This window comes from Corvus hawaiiensis, chromosome 5 (genome assembly GCF_020740725.1).
Source record: "Corvus hawaiiensis isolate bCorHaw1 chromosome 5, bCorHaw1.pri.cur, whole genome shotgun sequence".
Lineage (NCBI taxonomy): Eukaryota > Metazoa > Chordata > Aves > Passeriformes > Corvidae > Corvus > Corvus hawaiiensis.
The window spans coordinates 72,036,995-72,061,158 of record NC_063217.1 but is presented as its reverse complement, the minus strand read 5'-3'; the positions used below and the strand labels follow the sequence as shown (position 1 = coordinate 72,061,158).

Sequence of the window (24,164 nt, the reverse complement as noted above, 5' to 3'; positions counted from 1 at the left end):
TCCTTTGCGAGTCTCGGCACATTCACCTTTCAGTATTTCCATCCTCTGCCTTGCCCAGGCTGCCTCTGTTCAGCTCCCTCAGCAGTTGTTGGTGTGAGCCTGATCTTTTTTACTTCAGCTCGTGTCCCTTTCCACTGGCCCTCGTTCCCAGCTGCTACACCCGGGGAATTCCCGCCTGTGAACAAGCAGGGATTCCTTACCCTGGCCGAGGGAAGCCATCACCCCTGCCCACATTCCCAAGGGTCAGCTGGGCTGGTACGAACCTGTGGTGTCCCAGAGCTCACAGACCACTCCCAGTGCAGCATCTGGGGAGCTGGAAGCCTGTCCTAAGGATCGGGACTGATGCACGTGGTGACTGGAAATCATCCACGAATATTGGATCCAGTTGTTACGAACGGGTGCAGCCAAGGCAGCCCCTTTCCTGCTCACTGAGATATCACCAACACTTCAGTCTGGTAACGTGGATACACAAATATCTGCTCTGGTGCACAACAGTACCTTCGTGGGCATTCACGAGAGTGCAAATATAATGATCGTGGCTCTCAGTTTTGAGGCTGTGATCGAGATTCATTTTCAGTAATTTTAAACAATTATTTCACCTCGTTGCTTAATTCTTTCCACAGCTGGGACTCCAATAAGAGGAGAAAGGAGACAGTTTATTGGAACCCCTTTCCTGCTGAACACTGAGGCTCATCCAGGTCCTGGGAGAAAGCACAGGCAGGGAGAGTTGCCCCTGCTCTGCTGGGATTGCATTCACGAGGGAGAAACGTCTTTGTGAAAATTGGTCTCATTATTTTTATGCCTCATAGTTCCCACTACAATTGTTTTGACCAGAACTGGGACTGCTGAGCGTCACTGAGCAGCAAAGGAGACACTCAGCCATCCCCATGACCTGGCAGAAATGATTGCTGGTGATGGCCTGAGCCCTGGGGTGAGAGTTATTAACAGCAGTAACAGCAACACTGATATTCCCCACAAATATGAGGAACTGCTTCTTCCCTTTGTTGGGAAAATGTCTATTGTGCATCTCCAAGTTACACCCTCAGCACTCACTTGGCTTCTCAGCTATTAATCCCTTATACATTCCTCACAAGGCATCTCCACCAGTTCCCTCTTCCACCTGTTGGGCGATGCTCCCTCCTTATTTCAAAGGTGAGAGCGAGGAGCTTTGCACTTGCCCTTCACTGAGCTCCTCTCGCATCATCTCTCACTCCTTTCATTTCCTTACCAGCAAGGAGAAAGATGAAAGGGGAAAAAAGAAGTGTGTTATGATCTGCGCAAGGCCAGAAAGTGGCCTGAAGAGACGTATTTTGGATTAACTCTGGCTGTATAAAACCAAAGTCAATTAGGATTTCCTCAAAAAAGAAAATAAAATAAAATGAAAGGAGGAGATAATTAAAGCTATTTATAGAGTCAGATTAAGGTCTGCTCCTCGAGGTTTTAGCTTTGGCACTTCTCTAAGCAACACGAAACACAGACTATGAGTAACTGTGAGAGACTGCACAAAAGAGGACTCGGAGGAGGAATTCATTCCCCCATCCAAATCCACTGGAATTGACTTGGACAAGGACAGGAATTGCCCCTGGACTGCCAGTGCTGCCCAGTTATTGGGAGGGTGGCTGGCACTGCCACCATTCGCACCTCTGGTGTTTAGTGGGCGCCTGCTGAGGGGCTGTTGGACCACGCTGAGCTCACTCCTTTTACGTGAAACTTGGTGCAATTGCTAAGCAGGTGCCCTTCCCTATTTTCCATTTGTCTCCTCCCCAGAGAACACCCTGCCGTTCCCCCAGGTCCCCTGCCTGTCGCTCCGAGCCAGCAGAGCACAGGCCTCGCTCCCGCCGTGGGACTTCCCGTTCCCGCTGCCGGGACGTCGCAGCCCATGGGCTGAACAGGGAGTGGCACGGGGGGAATGCACTGCTCAGGTGTCCCTGCAGCCTCCAGCTCTGCTGCCAGGGAAGGGGAGCCCGGTCACAGGTGGCTTTCACACTGCTGGAATTCATTGTCTTGGGAGCCCGTTGGTGCCACCTTAGCATCAAAGTGCATGGATGTCCCTGCATCCTCCGTGTGTCACAGTGGTGAGATGGAGATCATCACTGCAGCATTGTGGCACTTATTTAGAGACAGGTCACCCTTGCCTGGTCAAACTGCTTCGGTCACAGCACCACTCATGTTTGCTCCAAGCCTGGCACCAGAGCTCACAAGAGCTGAAGAACAACCTGCCCATTTCCTGTCTACCTGGATTCCTCCCACGAACCACTGCAACAGCAGGTCCTAGTCCGCTGCTTTTTGAATCTTTGGTAACTGCAGCTTCTTCAAAAATAGAGCACAGCATTATTGTCCTTTCAAATCTGTAGCTACAAAGTATTTCTTCTGTAGGAGGCAGTGGCACCAAACAAAAACACTGACCCAGCAGCCGCTGGAGCTAAGGGGAAAGTTATGACAACAGGAAGGAAAAATGAGCATCAAGATTCTTTAAAGACAACGTCTCCAAGTTTCATCCTTCAAACTTCTGCCCTGGCTTAGGCCATGGTACTGAACACACCCACACTCCCAGAGGTACGGGGAAGGATCAGTGGGAGCGCCGTCGAATCCTCGGCTCCCAGCCGGTGTTCCCGGCTGCCGCACGTGCCGGGAGTTGTGGTGCTTCCCTCGGCAGAGCGCAGAGAGCAGCGCCCGGCCCTCCCTGCCCGTGCCCGGGCCTTCCTCCACGCTGTGTTTGCCCACTGCTCCCTGCTCGGTGCTACCAGGGCCCGCCCCCAGGCAGAGCAATCGGCCTGACCACCACGAGCTACAGACTGAAACCTCAGTGCTCTGATTTCTCTCCTCTGTGCCCGAGCACATTCTGCTCTTGGCAACAACACAAGGCCTGAAGGCATCGCACCCCTTTCTGTTCACCTCTTCATTACTCAGTCAGAAAAAAGACCATTTATGATTGCAGTTTTCAAATCAGTTTCCTTCTTCAAGTCATTTCTTCAGATTTGGCACAAAACCCCTCAATATAACAAATAATTCTATTTGCCTTACTAACAGAGGATTTTTTCCTAAGAAATCCAAACAGTTTCAGTAGAACATGTTCACAGACATTTTTCTTTTCTATCCCTTGCTTCGTGACTTGCCTCTTCACTTTATTATACTCAATTTTTTATTTCAGATTTTAAGCTGAAGAAAAATCCTTCTCTCTGAAGAAGATTTTCTCATCAAGTGAGCCATATATATATATCTTTAATAGGGATATCAAACCCAGCCTGACGGAACAAACACCTTGAGACACCTGGGCATGAATGTCTCTTTAAAAATATTAAAGCTCTAAAGGTTGAATTGTTTGCAGGTTTAACTGAACTGACAGAACAAGAGACATTGCAATAGCACAAAATGATGACTCAGGTCTCTAGCACACAATCACTTTTACAGGATTTCTCCAGCAGCCCCTGTCCACAGGGGTTGCACCCCCATACACCCATTTAACATAGAAAATATGTACACTTAAAGAAGGGTTACCAAAGTGTTGCCCTTTCTTTAACCTCTTAACAAATGTTACATGAGATACTTGGGAAAATCCTAACGCAAAGAAACATTTTGAGTTTAGCATTTTACTATTGAATAAGCTCTTCTTTTCTTAGCCAGATTTTGCATGCATCACTTCCTGTGTGGAATCTGGCCTTTAATAGATATTTTTAACACTAATATTGTGCAGTGGGACCAGAGCACCTTTGTTTCCAGCTGCCTATGCTGGTTTCTGCTGACCCGATACTGACACCAAATGCACACGGTGCTGGCTTTACATATAAATTAATGCAGTAGAAAGATGAGTGTTATTTCTTCAGAAAGAATCCCCTACAACAACATAAAATTTCTTCTCAGGCCAAGGAGAGTTTATTTCACCTCTGGTAATTGTATTGTGTGTGTGCTAGGTAGAAACCCAGAACTGTGAAAAGGCTCATTTTAGCAGGGATAACAGCTGACAGAAGTCCTTCTGAGAACTGGGCTGGAATGAATCACATTCCTACGTGTGTGTGCTGGCTGGCAGCAATCAATGCTTCCTCTTAGCAGGGACACTCTGGGGGATGGAGAAATCAGAGCTGTGAAAAACCCAGCAAATTCTGCCTGACAGCTTTTCCAGGCAAACCGCCCTGCTGGGGCACTGGGAGCACTGGGATGTCGGGCCCTGTGCTGGCGGGAGCAGCCATTCCTTCCACAGGGGCTCCTTTGGGATCCCTGGGGATCCCACAACCCACTGCCCTCCCTGGCCCCAGTCCACCGACGGGGCTGGGAAGCTGGGAAGCAGTGCAGATGTGGGGATGGCATGGAGCTGGGAAGCACTGGAGACACTGGGGTGACAGAGAGCAGGAGTCCAGAGGAGGATGAGGTACAGGTGCTGCACAAACAGGCTGGCACTATCCAACACAAACCCGAAAATGGGGAGGCCAAGAGAAGTGAATTTGAAGGGAAGAAAAACAAAGCCTGGTGTTCCAAGAGGAACAAAACCCACTCGCCAGTGCCCCATCCTACTAAGATTTCTCTCTGTGGCTCAGTTCAGCACTGCTCCTTACTCGATGCCAGTGCTGCTGCAGGTATTCCCTGCAGGCTCCCCACCACTGAGCAGGTGGAATGTGTGCAGGTGGAATGTGTGCAGGCCGAGGGAGCCCAGTTAGTGGTGGTGTTTAATGGGCCCAGTGCCCATTTAGCAGTGCCCTGCTGAACAACAATCCTGCCCCAAGTGGTGAATATTCCTGCAGGCCCGAGCAGCAACACGTGGCCATTGCATCTCCAGCCTTCAGTAGCCCCTGGGGAGCAGGTGAGAATTCCCATTTCTGTCCGGGAAATGTTCTCTCCAGGAAGGGGAAAAGCAGCATTTCCTTGCCCATCACCGACCATCACAGCCCTGCCCCTCTGTCTGTCAGCACTGACACTGGCGCTGCTGTGGCTCGGCAAGGAGCAGAGGAGAGGATGGAAGGAGCTGCACCCGTGTGGTGCCCACAGCTCCTGAACTGCCTCTGGTCCTTCTCAGGAGAAGTTATGGCACCTAAATGTCAGCGCCTGATGCGGCCCCATCCGACTTCCCGGGACTGCAGCACCTTGAGCAAACGAAGGGGAAATTGCTGCAGTGTGAGGGTTGCCAGGCTAATACTAATAATTTGCCAAGGATGATGTGCAGGACTGGTCTTTTCTCTTGTAAATGCCAAAGACGCATCAGTCTGGGCTGCTTTTCACTTTGCATTTCCCAGGGAAGCACTCACACAGAAGATGAGGCAACTGCGAAACGCTGCCCCTGCTCTGTTGGTGAGGGGCCGCCCACCCTTCACAGGTACAGTCCCTGTCTGCTTCCATTCCCTGCCAGAGCCAGCCCGGATCGCTCCCGGTTTGCAGCACTGCCTGCAACGCCAGACTAAGGAAACGCCTTTCCCACTCTCCTCCTGGAACAGGCTCCAGCTGGCACCCACGGAAAGTACCCGGCAATGCCTCCTACTTGCCATTACTTAAATGCCACATCTTTATTTAAGAGGAAAAACCCACCAACCTCATCCCCCAGAATGTTACATCCAGACATCTTTCAAACACAGCAAAACCATGTGCACCTTCCTCTGAGAAGGTCATGGCTATTACTGTTGAAAAATGCTTTCTAATTTCCCAGCTTTTATGTCCACAAGAATTTATTTGGGAAGGAGGAGCTACTCTCCCTTTTTTAGCCCATTTCTGTGCACTGTGCACGAGGCCTTCTCACCTTCTCAGCCACCTTGCTGACCCTGGAAATGTCCCTGCTGCTGCCCCCTTGGCAGAGCTGCTATTTGGCAACAAAACCAGTTCAGGATTGCCTTTAATCAAAATGCCATAAAGTGGCTTAAAATCACAATACATCCTGGATTAAGCATCATGAACTACCTGAGAACAAGTCACTGCCATGTTTTTTAAAGACATAATACTCTTTGAATTTGCTTTACTGCACTTTTCTGAATTGAAAAACACACTTCCTTGTCATCCTGCCAGCGCCTCCCAATATTTAAGTACCTGAAAAATAAGTTACCTAAACTTAAATAACTTCAACCTACTTACATACTTATTTCCTTTCACAATAAATATATTTCCTAAAATACTCTAACAGTGATATCATTTCATATGGAATTTTCCTGTCCTTCCCTTCAGGCAGCAGGGGATCTGTTATTGAGTGCAGTAAAGCCAGCCCCAGTTGTTCTGTGTTTTCCCAGGAATCGAATCATCTGTCTTGATTTGCTTTCTGGACCCAAGCAGGTTTTGGTGGGATGGCATTTATTTTGTTTAAACAGTGAGCAAACACAGTTCAGAAATGAAAGTGTCTCAAATTATTCACAAATAACTGTGTCACTGCACAGGAGCTCAATAACCAGTTAAAACAGCATTTCCATTCCCAGTTCCTTGTATGTGCTATCCACAAAGACATTACAAATTTGCAGCACAAAATCCTGACCGGCAGCAGGAACTAATGATTCCCAGTGACCTTCTCTGCCCAGAAATCTTAAAAGCAGATTCTTGAAAACAAACAAGTGGGAGTTAAGTGCACTCAAGTGTACATGACATTGCTCGTGACTTGGTTGAAACACACACACAGAAATAGGAAAAGACCCCTGTCAATAAGACAGTTCTGAGCTGTCCCAGCTGATTAAAAAAGCCCGGCCCAGTTGTCACATCAACATCCACGTTTCCTATTTGCTGCCATACTTGTCATAAAGGGCTGTCAAGGGGAAGTCTTTCCGTTGCATTTGCCATAAAAGTGTGTGGGTGGGTGGGAACAGGTATTTAACCACATCCTTTATTTGAGCAGAGAGCCTGCTGTCTCTCTAACGTGGAACTGTGTTTAAATTTGGGCTGCTCGTAGCAATCTAAACCCAGAGAAGTGCCAGGAACGCCAAAATCCATCCGAATTTCAGCTTTAGTCTGGAACAGCAGCAGCAAGGGCCCTGCCGTTCATCTCGCTACAATTTCAGAGTTCCAGCACTTGCTAAGTGTTTTACTTGGGATGCACCTAAACAATCTGAAGCCTCAAATAACACCATTACCTGGGCAATAAAATGGAATTTCTGTAGATTGCTTAGGATCTCCAGAGAATACACGGCAGGGGGAGGGAGAGTGAAGCCTCATGAATGGAAATACAAAGTGAGATTGGAATTGAGGCATTTTGGGAACACTGCTGAGCTGAATGGCCGTTCAAAGAACCCTCCTAAGTGATGGATAAAAGCTCCAAAACAGCTTTATTTTAGGCTTGGCTGCCTAGTGAGAGAAGTGTGTGCTAATAAACTGAATCACCAAAAATAAGTTGTTTCCACGTTCATTTCTTTAGAATTAATACCTGTAACCAGGGTTTTGTCACATTCATCACACAGAACAAGCTTGTGATCTGATGTTGCACAGGACAACAGGTTTTGAGGAACTGTACTCTGTAGAATTGGGCTACTTGGGTTTTCTACAGTGGAAGTTTTTTCTTTCCCAGAACAGCAGGTATCCACAATGACGGTTTTTAATTAGGGACAACTTTATGTACAGTGCTCAGTATTTAAGCTGCAGGGGAAAAATTCTGAGAGGACACTGAGGAATCCAGGCACGTAATGCCATTAGCTGAAATACTGAAGGACATCGCTGAATTCCCTTATAATGAATTAAAATTTATCAACTTTGACCTTTGTTGATCAAGGACAGTTATAAGCACCTTTTTGTTAGAATTTCATAGAATATTAAACAAGATATATATTAAAAATGCTTTTTTTAAAACTAGCACAAACAAAAATAAACATACCAAGAGTTTACAATAGTTTTACCAGAAAGGAAAAATGTGAGTTCCTTTCATCTCTCCTGCTGTGGAATTAAACTATTTAAGTACTACCTTCACATTAAAGATTGCTATTTCTTTTTCAGTCTGGAAATGTATTAGTGATCCAAATAGGATTGTGCTTTTCCCAGCTATGTATTCTACTCTAATAAAAGTTATTATCTCTCTTTATGAACCCTACCTCTTCACAGCCCCACACTCTCATGCATACAACAGCATTCTTACTGATTACACAGATCATTCCCTGCTGCAAGAAGCAGGTTTTTGGAATTACCACAGTTTCTGAAATGGGTGGCACTAGAGCCTTTGGACAGGGACATTTTTTGCTAAATACAATTGTTGATTTTTCAGTGATAAGAGATGACAGTTCCAGCATATCTCATGGAGCCTGATCAGGTGATAATTTCACCTGTCCCAGCAAACCAGACTTCCACCAGCAAGGACACACTTTAAAGCCTGCACAGCACTACAGTCAATTCTCTGCCCAGGTCTGAGTTGCACTCGGGAATCCTTCTCTTTCTCAAGTCCACATGCTGTGGAAAAGGACATTTACTGAGCACATGCCAAGGTCTAATTCCAATGTTTCTCTTTGGGAGGAGAGAAGCAGAAACACAGAGTTTACTGTGCCACCTTCAAAGGCAAGCCAATGCCCTGCCACATCCTCACTTAAATACTGGTTTTGAATGTCAGAAGCAGCCTCATTTTCTTGGAGTTCTGCTCCCTTTTTTTTTTCTGTCACAAAACTGTTTTCCTGCTGGAAAAAATTGGGATGATCCTTCACATGAGAATGTACCATTTCATTTTTTTTTTTTTTAATCTGCTGCTTTACCTCACTAAATACAGTATTTGGAAAGGGATTTCTTTCAATAATTTATTCCCTTGAGAGAAATTTACAGCAACTAAATTAATTAGGCATGAATCTAAGTAAACATGAAAATGCTGATATGCTTCCAAGTGCCTGCACCTACTTAATTAGGTTTTGTTTTATATTTATCTTCCAGCCTGGATGAAAGTCTCCCATGTGACACAAGCACTTTATTTCCTTCCCATGCTCAGTGCCATCTCACCTTCCACAGCTCCTGTCTCAGTTAGGAGGGGAGAGGTTGCCCCCATCTGTGTCCCAACAAACAAAGACAAAAAGGATGTGGACTGAGAACAATGTCTGTGTAACTGCTTCCAACCCAGTTCTGGTTAAATCACTCCAGCAGCTAAAACACTTTAATAATGGGGGTTATCCAACACAGCTCAGTTCAGCACAACTGGCCTGCGGAGAGACTCCAAACGCAGTTCCACTGACAGATCTGAGAGCTGACTCCAGGGAAGGGGTGGGGAACAGCTGAAGATGAGGTGTGGAGCAGCAGGAAACCTTTGACACAAGCTGACTGAATCCAAAATGGCAGCCTGACAGCAGCGTGACTGCGCTCTCCCAGCTTTACACTCCAGAGAGAGGCACAGCGAACATCTGGTGAACATCAGCCCTCGCCAGCTGGCTCTCTCCTGCACCTCACTTTCCTCTCCAGGCCTCAGAACAGGAGCAGGTACAGCACTGCAGGACACGGTGACAGCCCTGCCAGGGACAGGTGACAAACTCGCTCGCAGCGACGGCGGGAGAGGCTCACGGAGCTCCCTCCTGCTGCCCTCAGACACACGGGGCTCAGCGGGAGGGTCGGAACTGAGGAACACTTTGTGATCTGCTTTGTCCCAGAGCAGCTCCAGGGAGCTTTCCAAGGCACCCTCAGCTGGCTCAAGGCCTGGGTTAATCAGAATGGAAAAGCATGGCTGGGGTGGTTGGAAGCAGCAGCCCTTACACGTGTGTGACAGGGCAGAGCCCATCAATGCATTTCCATCATAACCAGGAATATTCTTCCCTTCCTCTGCTGTGCCAGCTCAGTGCATCTGCCCAGGGCTCCCCGTCCTCCCTCGGCTTTGGAAACACCTTCCCACCTCCTCCAGGGGCCCGGGAACCACCTTACAAAGCCACTTAGGAACTCCTCCCTCCCCCTCATCTTTTTATCTCTCTTCTCTCACAGCTCACTGCCAGCCCAGGTTCTGAGGAATGCCAGAGCTCAGGACACTGGGGGCTCCTGGCTCCTGTACCCACAGACAGTTCTAAATCTGGCTGTATCCGATGGCTCCGTTAACAGGATCCACAACTACGTCCCTAATTTTTCCTCTTCTTTCATTTTAAGAAAATGCCACAAAGTTCTCTGTATCAACAAGTGAAACTGGAGTTCTGTAACTCAGAAATCTCACCTCTGCTACTTCACACGTTTTAGAGTTTTGCAGACAGAACAAAGCTCAGCTGAATACCTCTAAACAGCTCCTTTATAAAGATACAGAACACAAAGTCAAGAAACGCAGCAGAAAAAAAAAAAAAAGAATATTTTTGTTGGTTATTTTCCTTTCAACTGTATTGACTGTATTGAAAAGCACACAAAGGTGTTCCTGAGGACATGAAAACACTGGATTTCTCACCTGAAAGATGTGCAGAGTCACAAATTAGGTGCCTTCCTCCTTTTCAAAGTCCTCCTTGATACTTGGATTCTTTGACAGCTTTCCAGTTCGTTTTAAATAAAGCTACTTACCTGTGTTCACCTCTTTTTAACAACTATTTGCTGGTACCACTGTATACAACATTAATTCCCAAAGGCTAAGATTTCACTCTGTAAGCCCGATTTCTTTAGAGGAAAATGATTTCTCCTTTTTTCCCACCTTCTTACCATGTTCTCAGAACTATACCTAAATACCAATCATTTTCATAAGTGAATTACATATTTTTCCATCCTGTGATTCTCAGCCTTGCCATGAGAGATGGTGGCTCATAACCACTGCTCTCAGCAAGGGACCACTGTTTGCAAAATAGTGACATACTAAGGACTGAGCAAGAATTTACAAAATAAGGCTTAATTTAAAATCTTCCCTTCTCAAAATCTTAATTTAAAATCTTCCCTTCTCAAAAAAAAATCTTCCCTTCTCTGGAAACAATTGGTATAAAGATTAACATCAATTCTAGGGGAAAAAAAATCTCGATATTTTCAAAAGGAGAATGTTATTTCTTAGTCAGGCTCTTTTAAACTGTAGTTTACACTGGCTGCTTGTTGGAGATTTAGGGCTGGGAGACAATTTGGCAATTAAAGCCTGAGACATTTTCTAGCTACCCAGGACATGAAGTTCACATTTCATGAATTAGAAAAAACTTAGAGGAATAGTTGCTGAGAGGATCTGATGGCTGCAAGTTACCATCAGCTTCAGCCCCCCTCAAACCCTCCCATACTGAGTGGGAGACATTTATAATAATGGAACACTTTCATATAAACTTTTTTCCCCCTGCAAAATAGTCATCATACAAATCACACAAAAACATTAGAATTATTACAGGTCGGAGAAATTCCAACAGAATTTTATAGTTCACGCATTTTTATAATTGCATTTTTTCTCAGTTTTGTCCATCTGTAATTAAAAGCTCTAAAAAGAAAATATCTTTTAAAAACGTAGCACATACCTGGTCGTGCTGTCACAGCTTCAGTGGAAGAGACAGAGGCAGTGGATGAGGAATGCTGGTGTGGGACACATCCAAAGAGTCTGCGTGGGATATTATTGGTCCTTTGCACCCCTTGTGTCTAGCCAAAGCATTTTTATCAGCTTCCAGCCACGTTTCAGTGACAAATACAAATAACAGAAAATAACAAACACTACAAAGTCAGTGTGATTTCAGGAACAGTCCCCAGCCGGGGCTCCTGCCTTCCCCCTCACACACACATTGTGCGTGTGCAACACTTGCTGATGATTCAGGCAGAACTCATTGAGTCAATTCACATTTAATGACTTCTTCAAGGGTAGTTTTACCACTTTCCGAGCTATAAACTCAATTGTAAATTTTTTTTCTCCACACTTCACGAGGAAATTTCCACTCTGGAGCCGGGACTGTAACATTTTACCACAGCTGATGAGGCTGTGGTAATGGCGGCAATCCTGAGGCAGGGCCAGACGGGCTCACTCGCAACTGAAACAGCAGCCAGGGTTTTCACGGAATCCCGGGATTCCCCAAATCCATAGGAATTAGGTTTTCCTGGGAGGCAGCCGGCGAGCAGAGCTGCCAGGGACCGCAGTTCCCACAAGTCGATCCCATTTTCATACGGACACCAGGAGGCGCTTTTGCCCTTGAGGCAGAGGCGGCTCTGACCCGGCCTGGGGGCTCCAATTCCTTCCAGCCTGAGGCGGCTCTGACCCGGCCTGGGGGTTCCATTTCCTTCCAGGCAGGGGCGGCTCTGACCCGGCCTGGGGGTTCCAGTTCCTTCCAGCCCGAGGCGGCTCTGACCCAGCCTGGGGGTTCCAATTCCTTCCAGGCAGAGGCGGCTCTGACCCGGCCTGGGGGTTCCAATTCCTTCCAGCCCGAGGCGGCTCTGACCCAGCCTGGGGGTTCCAATTCCTTCCAGCCACACCAGCTCCCACCACCTCAGAATCCAAGCTTTCAGCAGCCAGCACTGAAATATGATGCTTGGTTGGAAAATTCTTCCATTGAGACTACCAAGCTTTAGGTGGAAAATATAAGAATATGAGCAGTGTTACAGGTCCACCTCTCCACCTACTGCCCTCAGCAAAGCTCATCAGGCCTCAGAGCCACCCAGGCCCTCAAACAGCAGAACCAGCTCTTTTTATGCCCATGAAAAGAGTTTAAGTTCGGTTCGAGCTGTCGGATGGGCAACTTTTGCCAGCAAAGTGTGACGTCCATGTCGTTAACAAGCAACTGACCACGCACTCCCTTATACAGTAAAAACATCAGGTCATTTTCTTAGTCACTGGGATTTGAACCATATAGAAATGGTAACTAGAGATGAAAAGCTTTTAATTGCATTACTGGTTGTCAGGTGAATTCTCACTTACAACACTTGCACAGGAGCAGGAGGATAAGGCTCCGAATCACTGAGCTGATGAGTGTTCACTTACCACAAGTAAATGAAGATTTCATTTGAGCATGCTCTCCTGGAAGATGAAGAGCCTGATGAGTTTCGTCCTTTCCACTTTTATTAAACGCACAATGCCTCCAGTCTCATTTGGGGTGCCTGTCTAGATCTTGTCGTGTCTTTCCATTCTGGAGGAGGCTTAGAGTACTTGGGACTATCTTGCACCCTGTGAATTCAGTGAAGGATTCAACACCTGCACTGCCTAGGTACTCAGGATGTCTCAGCATTTGGCTTCAGAGGGAATTTAAGACCCCAGTCACCTGCAGAACATTGTAAATCAGCCATCAGCTGGAGAATTGTGTCCTCCACTCTCTGACAGTGTTGGTTACAGGAAGCCGGCTGGAATGGTGCCTGTGCTGTGCAGGTTGGCAGTCAATGCTCTCCAGGGGTTGAGGTTCTTCCCCAGCATCAGCTCGTTGTGTGTGTTCATAGGTGCTGAATGCTTTGTTCAGGGGAGTGGAATTCAGGCTCCAAACTAATGAGCAGTTTTGAGATGATCATGGAATTTAACTGGCATTAAGTCACGGAATTAATTTTAGAATATTCAGCTCGTTTTCTATGCCCTGCTATAGATTTTAATATCCAGAGTGCACTCTAAAAAAGGATATATGAACATTTCAAGCCCATTGCATTGAAAACATCTCTAAGCCTTGCGGCTTTATAAAGATACCTTGAGTAATATGAAAGTGACAGATAAATGAACCCACTGTTTCTGTATATAGTAGAAAAGGTGTTTCCTCCTTCAGAATTGCTTAAGTTGGTGGCAACTTTATTGCTTTAACAGAAATGGCAATCGTGTAATGGGCTGAATGTCAACTTAATGTGGAAGACAGCTGCACTAATCCTTTTCATAACAGGGTCATTCTCATGGGCTTAAAAGAAAGCAGTGGCCAAGTTCTGTGAAATAAAAAGTAATTTTGAACATAATTACTGCAGCAATGAAAAAGGAGAAAAAAAGGCCTAATTGCTGTAAATCTCAGTTAAATACTACAGTCCTGCAGTTTATGGTGAAGCCAAGCACTGCATGTGTAGTATGTCTGTGTGATACCAGTCACTGTCATGACTGCTGTCAACATGTGCTGTTTTCTCCACTGTGATGCTTTACTGTAGGTAACCAACTGCCCATGGCAGGCCAGAGTTCTGCTGTAGCAGCTCTGCCACAAACAGCTTTGGCTTACCTGAGCTTGGTTCTGAACTGCCCCTCCTTGGGACACTTTGCTCCACTTGGATCGTAACTTCTCACCATAGCCATGGGTGATGACAACAGCAGAAACACACTGAAAATGCTGAGGCCATGTAAGCTGCCTGTCTTCAGAGTCACAGTACGAGAAGGTGACCTAGAGTGTACTCACTGCTGGATGCATGGCCATAAAACCTTGGAGAACTTGGGATGTATGAAAGAATAAACACACACACAGATTATATTTAATAATTGCTTATTTCTTTACACAAATGTTGCTGGTGTCATTTTACAAATGAAATGGCAACAAATACTTTTTACAGGGTAATGTCTACAGCTCAAAAGTGCTTGTCTTGGCAGCTGAGTTCAGGCCGAGGACCTTTTTATAATACAGCCACTTATTTCAAGAGCTCTTGGACAATGACAAGAAAAGGACTGTATAGATAAGCTGTCGAACCAAAAAATTATGCATTTTGACTGCTTATTGTGGATATTAAATAATTAATAATAAGTAGCAACACTAAAATGTTTAAAGGCACTTTTTTCCTTTACTGAGGCTTAACCTTACTTCTGAGTGTTTTTTGCTTTCTTTGAAGCACTGTTTTTTTTAATAATAGCTTTTCAAGTTTGGCAAAGTTCAAACCTCACGTTCAGAGGCATTGGTCGTAAAGAGACAGAGAGACTGATGAAGTATCTGAGGTAAACAGCTGTTCCAAAGGCTCTGGCTTTCTAAATTCTACCTTCAATATTGGTATTAGCAAAGGCTTGTTTTTAAAAGCAGTTACCATTGATTACATCAGTCATGGGAGAGGAGGTCAATGTAATAGAACTGCTATTAAGCAAGAGGCTTTATAGCACCACAAATAACCTTTGGTTAATGGGTCAACTGTCTCACAGTTGATCTGCCACTGAAATTTTGAGGGACAGATTTTTCTGAGTTGTGTTGGGAATATTCCAGTTAGCAAATGTACTAAATAAAGCCTAACCTGTGCCATTTTGAAAATGTAATTAAATAGTATGCTAAACTAGTTGCTGCCCCCACGAGGAGAGAATTGTACCATAATAGTGTGGCATTATCTGTCAAAGGTGGCAAAAGGATTGTTTGATTACTGTTCTTCCTGTGATCCCTGCTGTTTTCACACTTACTCAAGTCCAGTTATAAAACTGAGGCATTTCTGTCTCCTGGATAACCCTGGCTGTGAAAGGGTCCCTAGAGCTCTGCTTCCATACAAAGTTTACACTTGTCCCTTCCAGGAAAAAAAGGATTTGCTTTACAGAGATTTGCTTCACAGGAAGGACTTTGAAATCCTTCGAACTGAACTACATGTTTACTGCCAATCTGATTCAACTTTATGTCCTCACTTAGAAAAAGAAGTGTTTTGTCTTTTTTCCTCCTCTGTACAGATTCTGATCATCTTTCCCAGCTCTGCTACAACTTATGACTAGCAAAAGGAATAATTGAGAGTTTTCTAAATTGTCTTTTAAGAAATGTATACCATATATGCTCTTAAGCATTGGCAGTCTGAAATCTAGCAATTCATGTAGAGAAAAGAGTCAGGACTCCCAGAAGACTAATACCTGAGTGCAGAACTTCCTATTCTACAGCTTAAGAAGTAAGCAAAATACTCAGGGAAAGATGGGATCAAATGAAACCGTACAAAAAGAGCACAGAAAAGGGCCAGTAAAGCACAGCAGAAGGCCTGGGTCCAGTGGAGCTGTGGGCCAGCCTTCAGGCACCAAAAACTGTCCCTCCTGCGTAGGCAAAAAGGAACTGAACATTTTACTTGAGTTGCCTTAACTGAGCAGCTGGCTGATCTCTTTGTGAATGCACACGAGGAAATCCACGTATGAGGCTCCTCCATAAATACCCTTGTCTTCTACTAGGAACTGGCGGAAAAGCATCTCTGGCTGCTCCCGTTGCTTCACTACCATCAGCTGCAAAGACAACAGGTACAGACAGATAGTTTTAGGATACAGTCAGACTAGATGGCAGCACGGTTTTCCTACATCTCTTAGTGGATGCTCTTGAGGTGGGGAAAACCCCCAAAACGAATAAATCTCCACAGTGCAGAAGCTGGAGAGACTAATGTGAATTGAGGACTGCAGAATAAAATGGTTACCTTTTAAACCTGACTACCTTTCAAAATCCGTTTTGATTGGGAATTAAGCACATTTGAGATGTCTGTGCCTACAAATCATGCTGGAACTCACCCATGCGCAGGAAGACTCCTGTGTAGCTGTTATCCCCAGAGAACGGCAAAATCACGACACAGGTAGGTCAGATGATATGGCCAAAGCAAGCGCTAAGACCCCATTTAATGAATAACTTGTCTTTGATAGTGTGGTTTGCAATAAAGAAATTACATGATTGGCTTATTCACTCACCACCTCTGAAGGTGATAGGCTGAGCAGTAAGACACCCATTTCCAAATATTATTCTCACAAGACTGAAAACAATTCCACTGTTCTCACAACAACTGGCAGGTGCAGAAATAGTTTACATTCTCTCAAACTGTTGTCCATGCAGTCCGCATGAGAACGAAAACTTTCACAGAGAAGCTGTGAGAAGCTGGATTTCTCTGTTTCTCAGCTGAAGCATGACAAAGGAAAGACTTCACAAATGCTACAGAGCTGGAAAATTTCTCTGCTCCTGCCTTTTAGCATCCACACTCTTGATACCTAAAAAACCTTTTACAGCCACTGGTAAGTTTTGGCAAAGCCTGGAGTGTTCCTTTGAACAAGTACAAGGAATGAGTTGAGGCAGAAAGCAGTTACCTTCATAGTGTGGGGCTTCTGGCTCTGGATTTGCTCCAGGATATGCTTCAGTTTCTTAGAAAATGGATTGTTCAGGTCAGGCAGGGATGTCTGTGAGAAGGAAAGCAGGTTGTTATAGTGCAATCACATCTCTAACCAAGACTAGCTGCTGATAGTTATGTTATAAGGTACTGTGGATTTCATATTAAACCAATAAACCTCACCTCCTTCACTAAAAGGTCTTATTTGAGGACTCATTTTTCAGTTTAAAATAATCACTATATGAAAATGCATCATCAGGAGAAACTTAACAATTGCAAAGTGTTTGTTATAATTTTATCAATACACAGTTCAAAGGACTTTAATATCTGCAACAGTCAAAGTTTAAGAACATTAAAAAAGTTGTGAAAGCTTCTGTCCTCTTAGTGCTCAGAGTGTCAAAGTGTTAAGTTTCATGTAACTTAAAGCACTTCTGGTGTCCAAACACATTCTGCCGGTCACCCGTTCATGCTTTTAAGGCTGAAGGATGAAAAAAGACCTCACTTGTTTCTCTGATTAGCATCTGGTCTTGCTAAATCCTCAACTGTTAAGTCCGCATCTACTCACGGCCTCCGTGCTGATGTGTGCGAAGGACGGCACGTTGAAAAGCCCTTGGATGAGCTCTGGGGACACGCTGGCTCCCAGCCACAAGAACATGCTCAGCCCGTTGGCCAGCAGGAAGGCCCCTCCCTCAGACAGACGCTCCTCGGAGCAGCGGACGGCAGCTGGGACAGCATCACTCTTCAGATCCAGGCTGTGCTGCGGGGCAAAAGACACAAGAGCTGTAGGACTGACTTGAAAAGTAACTATTGAACAGCTTGCTACATCTTAGTGGGTCCTTTCCAGGTAAGAGGGGTTAGAAGTTCAAGTGAAAAAATCCACCACTGACTCACAAGTGGCAGCAGCAGGGGGTAGAAGAAGAGCTGTGTGTCGGCCACCCCCATGGCCATGACCAGCTGGCGGTGGAAAGCTCTCTCATCGGTTGGGATTTCGGGCCTGCCGACCAGCACACAGCTCTTCAACAGGCAGTTCATGTACACAGGCAGCACCTTCATTGTGTCTGGCAGGATCAGCTGAGAAAACAACACATTTAATAAGAATCCAACAGAAATTATTTGCTCTATAAGCTGTAGCTGCTGCTTTGGCTGCTGCCATCTCCCTGTTACCCTGTTAATTTTTGAGGCACTCTCTGAAGAATTAAGGAGAGGAACAGTGGTCCACAGTAAGTGGCTCTGGTTTTGTTTGATATATTTGGGCCTCACCAACAATGAACAATTCACTGCCCAGGTTTGTGGTTACTGGCAGCACTGCTGGGATGGAAAAGCCTGAGTCTGTCTTTTGAGTTGAATAACTAAGATGTGACTGAATAAATCAAATGGAAACAAATCAGTCACTCTGCTTTGTCAAAAAGTAGAATACTACAACCATCTTTAACAACATAACAATTAAAAATGAAAGCTTTGTGAGTTAGTGCGTAATTCCAGCAGGAAAAAGGCTGGCTGAGCCCCTTTGTGTGAATATAGGCGTCAGTTTCATCAGTGGCATTGCCTTTGTTCCAGAACAACAGTTTCTGCGTGCTGTGCTCTAAGTGCCACCACTGAATGCCCACCTGTCATTAATTGTATTTGAAAGAAAAGGACACGTCTGTCCTGAAATTTTCCTTCCTGGCTCTGCTGATGTTGCAGGGTGGTTGTCCACATGTGGCAAAGCCTGGGTGGGTAGGACTGGGTGTGGGTTTTACCTGGCTGACAGCTGCTGGGCTGGCACAGTTCTTCTTGTAGCAGGCCAGCATGTGAGCGGTCTGGTTCATCAGGATGTCCCTGACTGCCTTCAGGGGCTGGCTCAGAATGGCTTTAAAAGCTACAAACACAGAATAAAAGTGTGTATTAAAAAAGACACTCCCTCAAAGTATCTTTGTCTGCTGCTCGTTTCTGATTTTACAGACCTGAGGACTGGGGCTGCTTTTTAGTCTCTTCTATAGACAGCCAAAAACCCCACCAAACCCCCAGCACTGAGGTAGGATATCCATTGCCACTTACTGTGCCTGCCCAGTTCTGTGCATTACCTACACACAAGTATTACTTTTATGGCAGTTTGTCTAAAATAGGTAATTATTTGTCTTTTCAATTTCATAATACTTCAGGAATTGCGCAGGTATGGAGCAGCAAGTTATAAAAAATTATTTCCCACTAAGTAATCACTTCAGCCCCCTTTCCTTCCCCTTCATCCATGCCAAAGTGCAAAAGGAAACAAAACTGGTCTGTTGCAACTGTACCTGACTTGGCAAAGAAGTTGATAAGTGCATCAGTCTCACAAGTCCTGTAGACATCAGCTAACTGGGAGCTGCAATTCAAACCTATGTTGTGTATGCGGATTCGCCTCTGCCCACTCATCGATGTGTACAGAACAGCACACTGCAACAGAGGCACAAACTGTCACCACTGGAGCCACCCCCTCTGTGCACAAAAGGCAGATGATGCCTTCTGCAGCCAGTGCAGCCTGGCAGCGCTGCTGGCAGCTATGGCACCAGCATATGTGTCTCTGGTTCTTAGGGACGTCTATCAGACATTACGAAGTAAATTATTCATACTAACATTATAAAAAGTCCTACAGTCTGTGGAGTTGGGAGAGGTTCAGCAACAGAGAACTGCTCTTGAATAGAGAGATTACAAGGAATGCCACAGCAATCACAACTGCCATATAAGTAGCAATGGATTTCTTACTCCAAATAAATTTATTTACAGTGAAATGAAAAAAAATGAACAGCTGATGAAGTGTCAGTGAATGTTTAAAAAGCATTTGAGTACCCCTGAATAGAACATGCAGCACAGAGGTAGGGGAACACACTTTTGACTAGTGGTGTTATGACACAAGAGTCTGTGTAAGTTGTGCCTTGTTCCCATCACTCCTACACCATCACTTCTTCTCTGCTCTGGCTGCAGAAGGTCTTGCTCACCATTTTACGGTATTACATGAATTAGGGGTTTTTACCTGAATTAAGGCCCCGGTGTCTTCATTCAGTTTATCATCGTGTTTGAACTCCACTGTCACTGCTTTGTCACAGTCAACCGCTGCCATCTCCACATCCGTGGTGTTGTTCATGTAAATTGCCCCAAAGAAGTCTGTAGCCCTGAAGCCTGCAGCCAGATTAAAACAGAGCACTTCATTTAAAAATGGCAAATTAAATTGACATAACTTACTGAGGCAGGAGCCCTTTTCTCTCAGGGCTTTACTTTACAGCCCCATGAGTCCCAGGGACTGTCCTTACTAACAGCATTTGTAAGACCTGGAGAAAGGGAAAAGCTGTGACTCAGATACCCAGAGCTTCTGCACTGCTGGCTTGGCCTCTTTGGGTGTGTCTCTTTCTGTAACACTTGCAATTGAGCTAAGAATGAAGGAAAGAATAAAAGAAGCTGGATAGACACAGGAATGTCGTTTGAGTATGAAAATGAAGGCACAGGTCAGTGTCCAGCAGCAACAGCTTTTTATACAACTTCCTTGCAGTCCATGCTGTGTGCAGAGTGAGCAGAAGCCCTCCCCAGACTTGAAAATTGGTTGTTAAGAAGACATATACAGGAAGTACGTGTGTGTATATATACATATGTATATAAGTAACAACATATATACACACAGCCGTGCATTTTATCAGTCTATTCAATTAGTTTTCAAGAGGTATGTAATGGAATTAAACCAGCCTGATCTTGCAAGTGATTTGCACAGCACTATATTACCTAAAATTCATTCCCATGGGTCCTATTACCTGTACTTGTCCGAACCCTCATTGTTGCATCAAATCCCATCTTTTTTTGGACGTCCTTCCTGAGGTCACTTAAGAACTGGGGGCTGTCAGCATCGAGCTGTGAACACAAAGCAGAAGTTCAGAGGTTCAACACCCAAGGGCAGCAGCACAGCAGTGACCCAACATCCCCTCCCATGATCCCCATCTCCCCCCAGCAAAACTGCTCACATTTAACAGCTCTCTGAGTCCTTTAAAAAGGATTTCAAATGTGGACTGTTGGTATCAGAATCAGGCATATGCAAGTGTCCACCACTCATCACTAGGCCTGGACATTACCTGGACATTCCTGCACTTTTCAGCAAAATTTTAGGATGCCAACCAGCTTATTACTACTTCAAGATACAAACTTGAGCCTGACCTGCCATTTCTAAGTTTGAATTTTATCCCCTGGAATTGATAACAAGGTTTTCCAGACTCACTCTGCTTTTCAGTTAAATGTCCGAGCACACACTGAATGAAAGGAGATGAAGAACAACAACAACCCCCCAGCTGTTACTATCTCAAAGGCAAGAAACCTACACCACTTACCTGGAAATTGTTGTACTTGTACAGTGTTCCACCAGTGTACATTGTGACAAGGCCTATGGAGGCTACATCCACGTACTGATTTGGGAAGAGGAACAAATTCACACAGCAGCCGTTGGCCACACAATTCTTAGCTAAGGCCTCATAATTTCCCTGGGGCTGGAAGAGGGTCTGCACAGGAATAAAAAATACAAGTGCCATCACATTAGATACTAGTCACAACAAAAAGGACCAGATGAAGACAAAAGGATGAAGTGGAAGTTTGAAGTGAGGCATGGCTACCATCAAAAACATGCTTCCCCTGTCCATGGATGCAGGGAACACCTCAGTATGTTCTTGGAGAACCCACCACTAGAGAGGCATTGTATAACCAAACACATCTGTGTGAAAGTAAATGAAAACAGATCAGTGCCCTATTAGAGAAATGCAGGGTAATAGCAGTCCCCTCTTAGCTCAGAGCAGAAAATACCTTCTCTTTATCTGTATTGAGCAGCTTTTTGTCATCTCTGTTTTTCAGCTTGCCCGGTGCTTCCGCAGTTGGCAGTGAAGAGTGGAAGATGAACAATCTCCCAGCACGTTCTGCAGCCTGTTCCAAAGACACCACATTGGCACCTTTATTACTGCAAGGTTAACAAGCCCGTACTCACACACTGCGGGGCTCTCAGAGAACAGTGGAGGCTTTCTGCAAGCTCCTCGGAGGTAAAGAATTCATTCCCAGACTCAGAGCCTGAGGGAATAAGCCCCCAAACAAACAGGGGCTTTTCTCTCAGTAAGTAGCAGTCCAACACACAGCTTTGCCGGCCCAGGCATTCTGACACCATGTCCTCCTGAGGAAAAGGAGGAGTGCCTCTCTTGGAGACTTTCCAATTGGATACAAGCACTGTGCAACAGGCATCAAAATACAAATACTCACATTGGATCAAATTAAAAGGAAATGCAGTTTAACAGAAAAACTCAGTTCAGGCACACTGGTGTTCCATACAGTTTTATAAATGGGTGACAATTCCATCCCTGTGGCAGATTGCACATTGAAATTTACACTGCCAAGACGGCAGACACAAATCAGAAATCGTCATGTTCACAGGACATTCCACCTTTCAAAATAAGCTGTGGCATTCTGGGAAACCAGAAATCCCTCTGCTATGGCAGGAACACAACTGAAGACAGCACTGGCTTTTCAAAGAGCTGAAGTTTCACCCCTAATATTTCAAGAACAGTTACTTTTCATCACGAATGTCAATTTCTTCAGTTCCTTTTAAGAAGCCTTCTGCTAAAGGATGAAAGACTTCCCAAATACCTGTTTATCCTGACAGGCATCAGGAATTACTGCTACTGGATTGACAAAACTTCTAAAATATACATATTATCAACACAATCTATTTATTCTTTTTAGACAAGAACTGTTTTCTTGAGCAAAGGCATATGCAGATGAATAATTCACAGTGAAAATCCTTACAAATTTTAACTTAAAAATACTGAGCTAAATAAAAAGCTTAATTAAGAGCTGCTTTCTTTTATAGCCATCATCAAAGGAAATTTACGATTATGTCCCTTAATTTCGTTCTGTTGAAGCCAAGTATTAGGCAAAAGCATTCAGATGTGCTTTGCACACATACTTGCTGGCAGTATGAATAAATAAGAAGAAAGCAGGTATTAAATCAATGTATAAGAAACAGATTTGAGAAATGTTAATTTTTGTTTCGACAAATTCATGTACTCAAAGTTAATGCTTTACTCATACAAAGCTCACAGATAAATTAACCATTTTAAAGCATCGCTGGCTGTATTCTGCCCCTACAGATCTCGTGGTGAACCAGGGTGGGGTGCATTTGACTGACAATGCTCCATGAGAATGTCAGCACCTCAGGGGATATCCCGGACATACAGACAGCAACTAGGCAGCACCTTGGCCTGTGGATTCCCTGCCAGCTATATCCAAGCTGGGAGAACTGTCGGCTGAACGGAAACCCTCCAGCCACGGCCTGATTCGGTCACAGACAGATAGTCATAAATATCCGGTTTTGCACAAGAAGTTTTGCAGAAGCAAGAGAATAACCAGAGCAAAGTCGGATATTATTATTATTACTATTATTATTATACTGACTTTCCTGCCCTTTCCTCACACTTGTGAGGGCTGGCTTTCTGTGCAAACACAAGAGTATTGATTTGTTCCGTTGTAACTAAACACATCTTTGTTTCTCTTAAATGCTGAACAAGAAACGGACTCCTGCTCCTCATCTTCTCCTGAACATCCCTCTTACATGGAACAGACTCTAGGGACTGGTTTCCCTCAACAGGAACATCTGGGAACAGATGTTATGCTTGTCAGTTCTTATTTTGACTACAGCAGTTCGGAGGTACTGTTAGAATAACGGAACGTTAGCGCTGGAAACAATCAATGACGTTTTATCCCCTAATTTCCCATTGTGATGGGACTGGCTTTTAGCAAACCCAATTTCAAGCTGCTTCTCTGACAGAGAGCAATGTTCTAACCTTTAGTGCCTCCATGCCAGCCTGGATAACAGGAGCGAAGATGGTCTCACTCTCGTTAGTGTCTGCAAACAACTCTGGAATCTGGTCCAACAAGCTATGAAAGAAAAAGGATCAGTGTCTCAACTGGTCAGTGTATGGTAATCCCCAAACATACCTTGTAACATACCAAGTCTTCACACAGAATGATGTTTTTCATAAAAATTTATAGTGCAAAAGATAATATATATGTTCCTTCCTCAATTTCTTAGGACCCCAGACAGAATAAAAGAAAACACATGTTTTTTAATTCTATGAGATGCATTATTTCAAAGCTCGTAACCTAAAGGAACATGCAATAAATAAAAAATAGCTAACCATTAAGTAGTTCTGGTGTGCTGTAAGGACTTCAGAGTCCTAAGATCATGTGCACATCATGTGCACTGCAAGAGGGAAAACACAATATGGCTCAGAGCCACACTCCCTCCCAGTTCTGAGGCAGCATAGCTGAAGATGGTTTACACCTGGCCCACATAAACTTTCCAGTTCATCACTGGGAGGCTGTGACTATTGCTTTTTTTTTTGCCTCATAGGTGAAAACACGGAGCTTGAAGCACCTGCTGGCTTCTGAAGTAC

At 44.8% G+C, this 24,164-nt stretch overlaps 1 protein-coding gene across 4 annotated transcripts in view; it reads right to left on the bottom strand.

Moving 5' to 3' along the window:
- Nucleotides 1–14,181: 14,181 nt before the first annotated feature.
- The window catches only part of SEC24D (SEC24 homolog D, COPII coat complex component), a 57,257-nt gene continuing 47,274 nt past the window's right edge, over nt 14,182–24,164 (bottom strand). For all 4 annotated transcript variants that reach the window (XM_048304764.1, XM_048304761.1, XM_048304765.1 and 1 more), the window contains 11 exons: nt 23,553–23,646; nt 21,529–21,645; nt 21,063–21,230; nt 20,496–20,592; nt 19,727–19,872; nt 19,011–19,149; nt 18,477–18,595; nt 17,629–17,808; nt 17,303–17,494; nt 16,718–16,807; nt 14,182–15,877 (listed from right to left, as the gene is read on the bottom strand). In XM_048304764.1, the coding sequence (XP_048160721.1) occupies nt 15,737–15,877; nt 16,718–16,807; nt 17,303–17,494; nt 17,629–17,808; nt 18,477–18,595; nt 19,011–19,149; nt 19,727–19,872; nt 20,496–20,592; nt 21,063–21,230; nt 21,529–21,645; nt 23,553–23,646 (1,483 nt within the window). In that variant the 3' untranslated portion in view covers nt 14,182–15,736. The remainder of the gene's footprint in view (nt 15,878–16,717; nt 16,808–17,302; nt 17,495–17,628; nt 17,809–18,476; nt 18,596–19,010; nt 19,150–19,726; nt 19,873–20,495; nt 20,593–21,062; nt 21,231–21,528; nt 21,646–23,552; nt 23,647–24,164) is intronic.